Source organism: Triticum dicoccoides, chromosome 4B, assembly GCF_002162155.2.
Source record: "Triticum dicoccoides isolate Atlit2015 ecotype Zavitan chromosome 4B, WEW_v2.0, whole genome shotgun sequence".
NCBI lineage: Eukaryota > Viridiplantae > Streptophyta > Magnoliopsida > Poales > Poaceae > Triticum > Triticum dicoccoides.
Window position 1 is genome coordinate 516,937,221 of NC_041387.1, and position 12,701 is coordinate 516,949,921.

At 47.1% G+C, this 12,701-nt stretch overlaps 3 protein-coding genes across 3 annotated transcripts in view; 2 read left to right on the forward strand and 1 right to left on the reverse strand.

Moving 5' to 3' along the window:
* The first annotated feature begins 5,346 nt into the window (after nucleotides 1-5,346).
* On the forward strand, nucleotides 5,347-6,743 carry LOC119291195. The gene is made up of 2 exons (XM_037569907.1): nucleotides 5,347-6,196; nucleotides 6,282-6,743. The coding sequence occupies exons 1-2, from the start codon at nucleotides 5,468-5,470 to the stop codon at nucleotides 6,585-6,587; spliced, it is 1,035 nt and encodes a 344-aa protein (XP_037425804.1). The 5' UTR covers nucleotides 5,347-5,467; the 3' UTR covers nucleotides 6,588-6,743.
* A 109-nt stretch (nucleotides 6,744-6,852) lies between these two features.
* Nucleotides 6,853-8,218, forward strand: LOC119291194 (putative pentatricopeptide repeat-containing protein At3g05240). The gene has a single exon (XM_037569906.1). It carries the CDS (start codon nucleotides 6,912-6,914, stop codon nucleotides 8,097-8,099), a length of 1,188 nt encoding a protein of 395 aa, XP_037425803.1. The 5' UTR covers nucleotides 6,853-6,911; the 3' UTR covers nucleotides 8,100-8,218.
* Nucleotides 8,219-8,497: 279 nt separating this feature from the next.
* LOC119291196 (pentatricopeptide repeat-containing protein At5g46100-like) overlaps nucleotides 8,498-12,701 on the reverse strand; it is a 5,212-nt gene continuing 1,008 nt past the window's right edge. The window contains exons 2-6 of the mRNA XM_037569908.1: nucleotides 11,262-12,701; nucleotides 11,089-11,184; nucleotides 10,660-10,779; nucleotides 10,108-10,379; nucleotides 8,498-9,035 (exon numbers count right to left, since the gene is read on the reverse strand). The exon at nucleotides 11,262-12,701 is cut by the window's right edge and continues 3 nt beyond it. Of these exons, the coding sequence (XP_037425805.1) occupies nucleotides 11,387-12,701 (1,315 nt within the window). The 3' untranslated portion in view covers nucleotides 8,498-9,035; nucleotides 10,108-10,379; nucleotides 10,660-10,779; nucleotides 11,089-11,184; nucleotides 11,262-11,386. The remainder of the gene's footprint in view (nucleotides 9,036-10,107; nucleotides 10,380-10,659; nucleotides 10,780-11,088; nucleotides 11,185-11,261) is intronic.

The following is a 12,701-nucleotide window of genomic DNA, read 5'->3' on the forward strand; positions in this document are numbered from 1 at the left end:
CAGGAGATTTTTCAAAAACAATATGGAACACTTCATCAATTGAAATTTTAGCATTATTAAGCTAATTATCCTCAAATCCTTCTTGGTTCCATTTTACAATCCAGGAATACTGTTTATTAGTACCATTGAAAACTTGTTTGATTATGTTTAGAGGGACTTCCTTTTTGGTATTCTCATCAAAAGCATGATCATTGTGAAATAAATATCTCAACAAGTAATCTTCATTTTATAAGATCTCATCTATCACCGGCTTTTCATTTTTCATATTGTAAAAATCAAAGATCTCTCTAGCTTCTCGCACTATATAATCAAATTCATTCATGAGGACAAGGGTAGCTATCTTTTTAGCCTTATTATTGTTTATAACTGGCAACTCATAAAACAATCTTTTCAAAGTAGGATAGGTGTGAATAAATCTTCTCTCAAGTTTAGGAACTAGTGTAGAAATGGCTTTGGCATAATCTTTTTGTTCTTTTAAGAATAGGAATATCATCACAAACCAAAGTTCCTGTGCAATTAAAGAATTCTTTGATAACACTTTTTCCTATGATATTCCCATGCCTCATCACAAAAGTTTTAACATCCAAATTTGTAGGAATTTCAACTTTAGGAGTTTTACCATCCTCACTTTTCTCAACAACAAAATCAGCCATGATAACAACTTCAAGCAAGCAAACAAGCAAAAGGAAAATTGGAAATTATTATTGTGTTTTTGTGAAAATATTTTAGAAGTGGGGGAGATGAAAACAAGAGGCAAATGGAAAATAATGTAAATAGAAGGAGATGAAAGTTTATGTGATGGTACTTGATAAATGTACATGATGTCTCCCCGGCAACGGCGCCAGAAATTCTTCCTGCTACTTGTGAGTTGCATTAGGATTTCCTCGAAGAGAAAGGGATGGTGCAGTACAGTAGAGATAAGTATTTCCCTCAGTTAAGAACCAAGGTTATCAATCCTACACATAAAATAACAAATACTTGCACCCAACACAAACAAGGGGTTGTTAATCCCTTGGCGGTTAATTGCAAGGATCAAATCTCATAGTGATAAATAGATAATCACAAACACAAAATAAAAATAAAGGTAACTAAATTGGCAAGGTATTTTTGGATTTTTATATATGGTTAAAATAGACCCCGAGGCCATAGTTTTGACCATAGTTTTCACTAGGAGCTTCTCTCTTGAACATAGCGTACGGGTGGGTAAACAAATTACTGTTGGGCAATTGATAGAAAAGCGAATAATCTTGACGATATCCAAGGTAATGATCATTTATATAGGCATCACGTCCGAGACAAGTGGACCGACTCCTGCCTGCATCTACTACTATTACTCCACACATCGACCGCTATCCAGCATGCATCTAGACTATTAAGCTCATAAAGAACGGAGTAACGCCTTAAGCAAGATGACATGATGTAGACAAAGTAAACTCAATCGGTATGAATAAACCCCATAGTTTTACCCTTAATGGAAAAATACAAATATGTGTCTTGTCCCCTTCTGTCACTGGGATATAGATCACCGCAAGATGAAACCCATCACAAAGCACATCTCCCATTGCAAGATAAATCAATCAAGTTGGCCAAACCAAATCAATAGATCGGAGAGAAATACAAAGCTATATAATTATGTATAAAAGAGTTCAGAGAAGACTCAAATAATATCCATGGATAATGTGATCATAAACTCACAATTCATCAGATCGCAGCAAACACACCATAAAAAAGGATTACATCGAATAGATCTCCAAGAACATCGAGGAGAACATTGTATTGAAGATCAAAGAGAGAGAAGAAGTCATCTAGCTACTAGCTATGGACCCGTAGGTGTGTGGTAAACTACTCACACATCATTGGAAGGGCAACAAGATTGATGTAGAGACCCTCTGTGGTCGATTTCCCCTCCGACAGAGTGCCGAAAAAGACCTCTAGATGAGATCTCACGAGAACAGAAATTTGTAGCGGCAAAAAAGTATTTCGGGTGGCTCTCTGATGTGTGGGGAATATTTGAGAATTTATAGAGGCAAAATTAGGTCAAGAGGTGCCACGAGGGGCCCACAAGCCTGGGGGGCGCGCCTCCCTGGGGAGCCCCTCCCGAGCTTGTCGCTCCTCGTGTCTCGTCAGGTCTTCTCCCGAACCTTCTAGGGTCCCATTTAGTCCAGAAAAAATTAATCCAAAGTTTTTTCTCCATTTGGACTCTGTTTGATATTGATTTCCTGAAGAACCAAAAACAAGCAAAAAAATAGCAACTGGGCACTCGACACTAGGTTAATAGGTTAGTCCCAAAAAATGATATATATATATATATATATATATATATATATATATATATATATATATATATATAATTGCATACTAAACATCCAAGATTGATACTATAATAGCATGAAACAATAAAAAATTATAGACACGTTGGAGACGTATCATCCACCTTCCCGTCTTGCTAATCAATCATATTGGAAACATCATCCACAAGCTTGGTATACTCATTGCACAGTTTCTCATTCTCCTAAGCTTGCCTAACTGTTTCTCAAATGCCTGCTTGTCAGTGACCTTCCACAATTTTGCTCATGAAACATTTCCCCACAACTTTGATACACAATTCTGAAGAATAACATGCCAAAGCTTGTCAATCCACTCAAGAACACCATAGTTCGCACCTCCACCCTCCAATTGCAACTGCATAATTACATAACAATTGACAATGCCTAACTGACAACAAACACATAACACATTGTTAACATGAACATGACTGCAGCTATTCATAAACATATCAGTAAAGGGTCTCATAATAATGCATCACATTCAAAACATATCACTAATGGGCTCAAACATATCACATTCAAAACATATCACTGAAACATGTTCAGACATATTCCGTTACATTTGCTACCGAATGCATGGGTTCAGAAAAAGCATAGATTTTTTTGAAAAGGAGAATGACCCTTTATTAATTATTCACAAAGACCTTACAAAGTAATACATCAGTAAGTCTAAAGCCACCGTCTCGACAATATCTGCCGCTACTCCTATCCACTTGATGAAGGTGTGCTGAAAATCCGAGCCGAATACCAAACAAACTTCGCACCAAAGCCTAACATCTAAAGTCGGAGGCTCCAACCAAGACACAATGTCGGGTCTGGGTCACACACCGGTCTGGCGCCCTCTCAGAGGCGCCCGCCGCCGTCTTCCACATATCCATCTTCAGATCATGAACTGACGCATGAACCTTGCCAGGCTTGCCGTCAACGCCACCACGACGCCAGACAACGCCTTCCTCCTGCGCGAGTCTGTCAACCCACATCGGACGCCGAGACTCCACCGCGCCATGCCGCCAAGATCCGCCATCATTGATGCGGAAGATGAAACCCCGCTCCGCCTCTGGGCCCTTCCAAACAGCACCTGCTCCAAACCGATGCCCTCGGAAGGGAGAATAGCACCATAGTTTCCATCATCATCCGATCTAGGAGACCCAGATCCAGAGTTTCCCTCGAAGCAGATGCCCCCTGGAGGAAGAGGGGCACGCCAACTGCAGCTGCCCACGAACCCAAGCCGTGCCCACCACCACTTAGCTCTCACGACAGCGCCTTCAAGAAGGACACGACACCATGAGCACCGTCGCCGCCCTAGGGTTTTCACTAGAGAGACTGTGGAATGGGAAAAGGTGCAGCGAACCCGAACGACGTCTCCAGGAAGAGAAACGACACCCTCGGGTGTCGTCGCCGTCGCGGCTGGCAGGAGTCAACCAGAGAATTATCCCAATCCGAATCCTCACCTCCTGCTCCGCCCCATCCGGTGACCGGCAAGCATCGCGACCATGTCCGTTAAGACGGAGTGAACGAACCAAGGATTGTAGGAGCAAGCATCTCAACGCCGTTGGCCACCGAGGCAACAAACCATGGCACCAACCCACCGGTGGATCGCCGGCCACCCGACCCGATCCTCGGCAGCCCACCCGCCCCGCCACGTCATTGAACAGGGAGGCCATCTTAGGGGCCACCGCCTCGGATCCAAGGCCCTCCGCCCTAGATCGGGAGGAGCAACACCAACATTGCCACCACGGCCGCCTTTGGGACATCGGACGGCCGCCTCACCGTCGTAGTCCAGATCTGGTCCGTCATGAACCAGATCGGTGCCGCTGCAGTCCAGATCGGGGTCACACCCTCGGGCCAAGGCGCCCCGTGTCACCCTATGGCCCGCGAGAGGAAGGAGTGCCTCCGCCGCCGCCGTTGCACGCGCGGGCTATGCCCGACGATGTAATTCTTAGATCTGGTGCTAAATTGAAAGGAAATGTTGCAACCTATGATTTGAGATTTTTGATGTAATGTCCGTGCGCACGTGTCCCTACTGGCGGGCCACCTCTATCAGAATATGAGTTAAAATGTTAACAACGTGAGGTTTTTTTTTTTTTGAAATAGCCACCATATTTTTTGTAGTTATCAGTGACAAACAAAATCTAATAACTTCTTAGAACCCTAACCGAAAAAGTGGTAGTTTTATGCTATTCACTAAACTTTTATATAATGGAATAGCTTAATCTGACGGGTGCGGCATTGTGGGTTCATTTTCAGTACTTCACCGTTCCAAAAAAGGCGCATGAGTATTGAGTAGCCGTTACATCTATCTTGCAAGCTAAGTCACACCTAGCCGGTAAAACAGAGCACATGTAGCATAGTTGCGCTCCATGATGATACATAATAATGGCGTGGCGCACGGGGTCTTGTATTTGATAATTGCCATGTGCTTACCGAAAGTCTACAACATCTTATAATTATTATAATCTCGTCCCGTCGTCGTACCATCACCCTAGTGAAACATGACACTGCATGTATGTTCAGAGTACCTTTTGGCTTCTGCCAAGATGTTCAGACCCGAGTGCATCGGCTCAACCTTAATCAGCCCAAGATGTTCAGAGCGCCATCGTTTTCTTCTACTGGTACTCGCTCCGTGAAAAAATATAAGAGTGTTTAGACTTCACTACTTGATTTGAAGTGGGAGACTAGCTTGGCTCTCATGCATTCTTAATCCATCCATGCATGCATACACAATTACAAACTGCGGCTCGTGTACTCATCACCTTGGTCCGACTCACACTCTCACTCACTCACTGCCATAGCAAGCTACGAAGTGCTAACCATCATGGACATTTGTCATAATGCCAACCCCGGCACTTGATGAAATCCTGCCTGTCAAGCCAGTTTGTAATCTCGTACTGTACTAGCCTTTCTTCGCCCTTTATTTCCCCATTTTCCCGCGAAAGTTAGCCGCAACCCGCTGCGGACTATCATTTCGCGTGCCGTCGGAGAGTCCAAACCTCGACCCCTTTTGCTCCTACATAAACGGTCACAGATTCACAGTTCGACAGGCAGCAGAGCAAGCGAATTTCGCGCGCTTAATTGGATCCTGAGTGAATGAGAGCGCGCAGCTGAAAAGGAGGCAGCTGTGGTTGATCGAGCACGTCGTCATGGCACCAGCCATCGGCGCGGAGGAGCAGGACGTGCCGCTCTTCCACCCCTCCCCGTGTGCCTACTACGTGCAGAGCCCCTCCGCGGCGTCGCACACCCTCAGCCACCCGGCGTCCGAGTCCACGGCGCTCATCCTCTCCCCGTTCCCCGAGGCCGCCTACGCCGCCCCGCGCCGCAGCGACGCCGCCGGCGCCGGCCGCCACGAGCACGACCAGGAGGCCTCCCGCCTCGCCCTGTCCCGCTACTCCTCCTCCCGCGGCTCCAACAACTCCTTCCTCACCGACAAGAAGCCCAGCGGCGGCGGCGGCAGGGGGGCGCGGCAGGTGCTGAGGGTGGTCTCCGGGCGGTCCTCCTCCGACGGCGACGGCGACGGCGCTGACCAGAGGAGCGGGGCGTGGAGGTACGTGAAGCTGGACCCGGAGGCGCCATGCTGCTGCATCGCGTTCCAGGTGGCGTGGAGGGTGGCCGTCAGCGTGGCGATCGCGCTGCTCGTCTTCGTCGTCGTCACCAAGCCCGCGCACCCCGGCGTCTCCTTCAAGGTGGGCAAGGTGGAGCGGTTCAGCCTCGGGGAAGGGCTCGACGGCTCCGGCGTGATCACCAGCTTCCTCAACTGCAACTGCTCCGTGGAGATGGCCGTGGAGAACCACTCCAAGGTCTTCAGCCTGCACCTCCTCCCTCCGCTGCTCGACATGTCCTTTGGCCACTTCACCTTCGCAACCTCACAGCAGGTACGCATGCATCACCATGTAGTACGTGCATTGCAGCGACACACCCGCCTAGTAGTCTGCTTATCACCTTGCGTGATCGACGCAGGGAGAGGGGCCGCACGTCGTCGTCGGGCCGCGAGCCGCTACGACGGTGAGGCTCTTCGTGGCGGCGCAGGAGAAGCCGATGTACGCGGCGGGGCGCGGCATGCAGGACCTGCTCGAGTCCGGCAAGGGCGTGCCGGTCGCCATCACGGTGCGGTCGCAGTCTCGGTATCGCGTGGTGGGGAGCCTGGTCCGGCTCACGTACCGCCACGACTCCCAGTGCGTGCTGTACCTCAGGAGGAGATCGCCGCAGCGGGACAACGCCCTCGCCGCCGCCGGCACCTCCACATGCTCCGCGGCAACTTTATAAATCATACTACTCATTTTTTGGCTACTTTGTACTGTAGTACATGTACATCTCGAATTCTCAATCGAGGATTTCATTTGCCGCTTCACGAGAGACGTTGCAGTTCAGTTTTTACGTGTGGAATTGGAAACGGATGTGATTATATATAGATTAATTTTACTTGTGCAAATTGTCTACTGAGTAATATGAAAGTATGATCTGAAATTTGAGCAAAAATTTCCAAAAAAAAGTGGAAGATGCTCGTCCCATGGACACAAGCGTTTAAGCACTCGATGGTAGCCGAAGTGCCAGAGTAGGCAGTTCGCGCTCGATCGCGCGCTGCCATGAATGGCCCGCTCGTCGGGAGACGTGGTGCGGTGGACGAAGCGCATCTCGGCGCTGGCGAGGGGCGGGCGCGCGGCGGAGGCCGTGGCGGAGTTCTCCAGGATGGACGCGGCGCCGAACGCGCTCACGCTGGCGAGCGTCCTCCCGGCGTGCGCCAGGCTGCGGAGCCTCGGCCTGGGGCGGGCCATCCACGGGTTCTGGCTCCGGCGAGGGGGCGGGCCCGGCGCGAACCCGATCGTGGACAACGCCGTGCTGGACGTGTACGCCAAGTGCGGGGCTCTCCGCAGCGCTCGCCGCGTGTTCGACGGAATGCCCGAGCGGGACGTCTTCGCCTGGACCGCGATGGCGTGGGGCCTCGCGAGGAGCGGCAGCCCGCAGGACGCCGTCGCGATGTTCAGGGCGATGTTGTCCGATGGCGGCGAGGCCGCCCGCCCGAACGAGGCCACCTTGGTCAGCGTCCTGCACGCCGTGGCGTCCACCGGCGCTCTGGCATGCGGCAAGCTGCTGCACTCATACGCGCTGAAGCGAGGGCTCGCCGGCGAGCAGGTCGTCGCCAACGCGCTGGTCGACGCCTACGCCAAGTGCGGCGAGGCGCGGCTGGCGTTCGAGGTGTTCGACCTTCTCCAGGACAAGGACCTGGTCTCCTGGGCCACCGTCATGAGGGCCATGGCCGTGCACGGCCGGTGCAGGGAGGCGCTGCAGCTCTTCTCCATGATGCTGCGCCAAGGTGTTCGACCGGACGGCGCCGTGTTCCTGTCGTTGCTCTATGCCTGCTGCCATGCCGGGCAGGTGGACCAGACGCTGCACCTCTTGGGCGCCATGGGAAGGATCTACGGGATCGTGCCGCAGAGGGAGCACTACACGTGCGTGCTCGATGCCTGCGGCCGGTCCGGGCGGCTCGACGGAGTTGGAGAAATCTTTAGGCGAATGCCCGTGGAATGCGATCAGCAGGCGCTTGGAGCTTACTGCTCCCATGCAAGTGCGAGCAAGGCAAACGGCGTTGTTGCCGGCGAGCGGTTCCTCTGGAAGAGGTTTCTCGCCGGAGAAGTGGCCGCCGGACGGGACACGTACGTGCTCATGTCCAAGTCGCTCGCTGACGCAGGGCGATGGGACGACGTTTGTTCTGTCAGGGAGAGGGCTGCTGCAACAAGGATCGACGAGACTGCTGCTTGCACTTGGATTCAAGTGTAGCATGATTGCTCGCATCACTGCTGCAACAAGGTGAAAGTTCTACCTTGCATGAGATCCTATAGGCACGATCTTGATGTAAGAATCTATTTTTAGATAAAGAAATGAACAGTGCAAAGCTATCGAAAAATGGTCTGTCTAGGATACATCTAGATGTGACATAGTTATGTCACATATGTCACATCTAAGCAGATGTTCACTCTGTTTGTGTTTTTTTTTTGTCCTAGTTTTTTTGTTTCTTGTTGCTACATTATTATTTGTGGGAGCTTAGATGTGACATCCTTAAAAAATATCTAGATGTGAATTAGACAAACTGATCGAAAAATTCCTTGTAAGTTGAAATATGTACCGGGGAAAAAAATAACCCAAGCAAAATACGTTACAAGCAAGTAATGGCTGACTAGTAGTGTGAAAATTTGATGCTCATCTGGCATAAGTACAACTGAACGGTTTAGGCTCGTGAGACCCATACATCACTCTGAGGCGCTAGTTACATTGCCGATTTCAGAAATAGCAGAGGTAATATATACTCTGATGCCACATATATCTATGAAGTATGAATTACTCCTGTTCTAGAACTCTAAATCAAATAATATCAGGGGATAGCTATTTGAGCGTTTGTATGTAATTAGTGCACTTTACATGCCTTGTTTCCACCATCCATTTATACAACTTGGAGTGGTGGGGAGAGGAACATGTGTTAACGAAACATATAAAGCTTTTATATATAGATAAATTTTGTTTCTACCACAGCCATCCCCGTAAAATTGAACACTAGCTTGATGGTGCCATCGACTAATATACAAGCCGGATGTACCAACACATCAACCAACTCCACTTAAGCACCTATATAGAAACTTAGCTTGCAACCAGGAAAATGGTGTAGCATCACCATAAGTGCTGTTGCATCACCAAAGAAGCCAACTGTGCTATTAGACCCTAAAAATTACAAAGAGGGGATAACATTAGTGACACACTTATGGACCAGATAAAAAAAGAGGACCAGAAACACATTATTGTCGTTGGTAACTAAGTATTATCACTTACTTCCCACTACCACTAATTGTTGGCTCTCAACAAAATGAGAAACCAACACCTCAGGATAGTTGCATTTTCCATAGAAAAAAAAATTAAATAAAAGGAACACTGGCAATGAGATAAAAACCTAAGGAAATCATCACATTTGGCAAATCACGATAGCATGCACCAAATGACATTCCATAGAGCACCAATTTTATCCAACTAGATACACATGACTATGCTTTGACAAATTGAGAATAGACAGGTATAAGGAAACTTCAATCATCGAAGAACATTGTTCCTCTATATCAGAAGTTGACCCCAAAGCAGAGATGCTAAGTGATATGGTGAAAGTCTTTGTACGTCCTCTGATCACAAAATGAATGCACCACAACATCAGCGCATCCATTTTTAAATAACAGCACAACATTTCAACATGCAGAGTGTACCAACATTGAGTGAACCAATGCAGTCTTTTTAAACTAATCGGTAATCTAGTTCAAAAAAGGATAAAATTCTTTAGTCTACAACATAATCAGAGTATCAAACTTGAATCTCTTGTGTTCATCGCTTCATTGCATTTAACAATCATGTATATGAGGAAGAAGCTTGTCCAACATCGTTTGAGATGATTTGCACATAATACAGCACTGCATAGCGGACGGTTAAAGCGTGCTGATAGTGTCAAGAGAGATCGGGGTAGACCAAACTTGACATGGCAGGAGTGCGTAAAGAGAAATCTGAAGGACTGAAATATCAGCAAAGAACTAGCCATGGACAGGGGGAAGTTAGCTATCCACGTGCCAGAGCCATGAGCTGGTATCGAGATCTTATGGGTTTCAGCTCTAGCCTACCCCAACTTGTTTGGGACTAAAGTCTTAGTTGTTATTGTTGTTGTTGTTGTTGTTGTTGTTGTTGTTGTTGTATATGAGGAAGAAGCTCATCATGATAAGGACCAAAACGATGAGAATGCAATGAACCTTTGTGTTACCTTTACAACGTTGCAAAATGGAGAAGCGTCTTCCTTCTTCTTGTTGGGCCCAAGTCGTATTGTAATTCATCCAATATCCATATTAAGTTGTCAATTCTGGCAGCTGGTCTCAACTTATTTTAACATTGGTTTCATTTCTATTTTAACATTGGTTTCATTTCTATGAAATGGAACCGGGGAGCTGATCCCTGATGATCTAAGGAAAATCTGGCATTAACAGCTTGGTCCCTCAAATGCTTTGTCTGCTGCAACAACCTTTTTGTTTCCACTTCCTGATTCAAACTCCAAAATAACCAAAATGAATTTCATAAAAAAGGAATTATTTCATCAAATATTTCGATAGAATACTACTTTTGCATCAATATTTGAACTTTGAATGTCTTATTCCTCTACCCTTAGTATTGATAAAGTGATAAAATCTATTTGACATTGACCAGATAAAACTTTAGCACAAGATGATTCAAAGAACTATGTATCTTCGTCTTAGTTTGGAGATTCATACAGCTTACTGAGAGCTCGGACTATTAACACAGGAAGCAAGATTTTTCTTACCAGCTTAATTTCATACTTGACGAACAAGTGCATCACCCGAATATACTTTCCATTTCCGTGTTTAATCATTACAGGCAATATGCAACGGAGAGGCAATTTGAACCATTTTGGTGGGCATCACTGGTTGAAAAAAAATCAACTTAAGAGTTTGAAGAGGCAGTGGAGCACATCAAAATACTAAATATCTATTTTAGGAGTCAAAACTAGATCACTTTTGGCACAACTTCAACATTATTGCATAACAAATTTCCTTCTGGAGGAAACCAAAACAAAATAAGAAGTGCAATCTCTAATTACATCTATAAACAATCTCTTTCACCAAAATGCAGAAGGGGGTCACAATAACAGACAACACAATGATGAACTATGAATTCGTACACGGGATTGTCCTCGTTGGAAGGAACCATAACATGAAGCACAAATCCGTACCTTTATGCCCAATATTTTCTCTAGAACACATTTGAGGTTGATCATCTTGTCCAGGTCTAACTAGCTGGGGTGCTCGTAAAATCAGGCACTTCTCCCCTGAAAAACTAGCTGGGATTAACATCGCATAAAGAAGGTGAAATTAAACCATGGCATAATTTTAGGTGCGCACTGACCTGATGAAAGATAGAGAGATTGCTGGTGTGTGAAGGAAGAGAGAACCAGCACCGAAAGGTGATTTGCATGATTATGCTAACTCAGACTCTCATTTCAGGTACTCAATCAGTCAATCTTGAGATTATCATCTAATTCCTAGACTGGTCAGTATAAGAGAAACTTCATTGATATTCTCACGCTTGTAGTAGCCTTCCCAGCATAATACCCTAACTAACGGGATGAAGATGCAAGTATCTAGCTCAAATCCTCTACAGCGTATTTCATCAAGTAGGTTGAGCACCTTTGTATATCTTACTCCTTTGACCAACCGGTTGTTCAGGTGAACAACATGATCAGGCACCGACCCATCTCTCAAAGATGCAAGAGAGTTTATTGCCTCGACAAATTTTCGATCTTTACATAAGCAATCAATCAATGTAGCATTAGTAAAGTTGTTTGGAGAAATTTGCCTACTGCACATATTGATGTAAGTTAGCTTGACTCCACGTAAATCCCCAGCATTGTAGAATCCATGAATCAAAGTATTGAAAGCCACAACATCATATCCAATCCACTCATTATCTATTAGACACTTTGCCAGCCGGAATTTCCCAACTCCACAGAGGCCACGTATTGCAATTGTAAAACTAAACATATCTGGCCCAATGCCCTTTTTCAACAGATCAACCAGCAGCTTGAAGACTCTTGCAAAATCACCGGCATCACAGAGCCTACCCATCAAAGTGTTATAGCAGAACACATCAGCATGCCAGCCTAATTCTTCACAGTGTTCCAGCAAGCAGACTGCCTCCGTAAACTTTGAGTCTCGGCACAAGCAATCAAATAGAATACTCAGTGTCTCAACCGTTGGCGAGAGCCCTCTGCTGCGCATTTTATCTACTTGATGACATGCCTCATCCAAGAACCTCATCCTGCACAGAGCAGACATGTAAATATTGTAGGTGACAGCATTGGGCGTCCACCCCTTCTCTTCACTTCTTTCTAATATCCTCTCCACCTTATGAAATTCCCTGATGCCGCAAAGCCCCTCAATAAGCACGCTGTAGGATACGACATCTGGGGGGCAGCCGGCATCGACCATGGCATCGAATAACCTCTCTGCTTCGAGAATCTTACCCTGCTCGCAGTATCCATGTAGAATCGCGGTGTAGGAGCGGACAGTGGGGCGGACTCCTCCATCCATCATGTGGTCAAGGATGCCCCAGGCCTCCTCCAGCCGCCCGGAGTCGCAGAGCATGGAAATGTAGCAGTTGTACACGGCGGCATCAGGTGAGCAGCTGGCGGAGGTCATCGCAAGGAAAATGTGGTGCATAGAGTCGAGCGAGCCATCATGGCACTTGAGCAGTGCGGTGAAGGCAGACGCGGTGGGCGTGAGGCCGGAGACGAGCAGAGAGGAGAAGGCGGCGCGCGCGGCGCGGGGGCGGCCGGAGGCGGCGAGG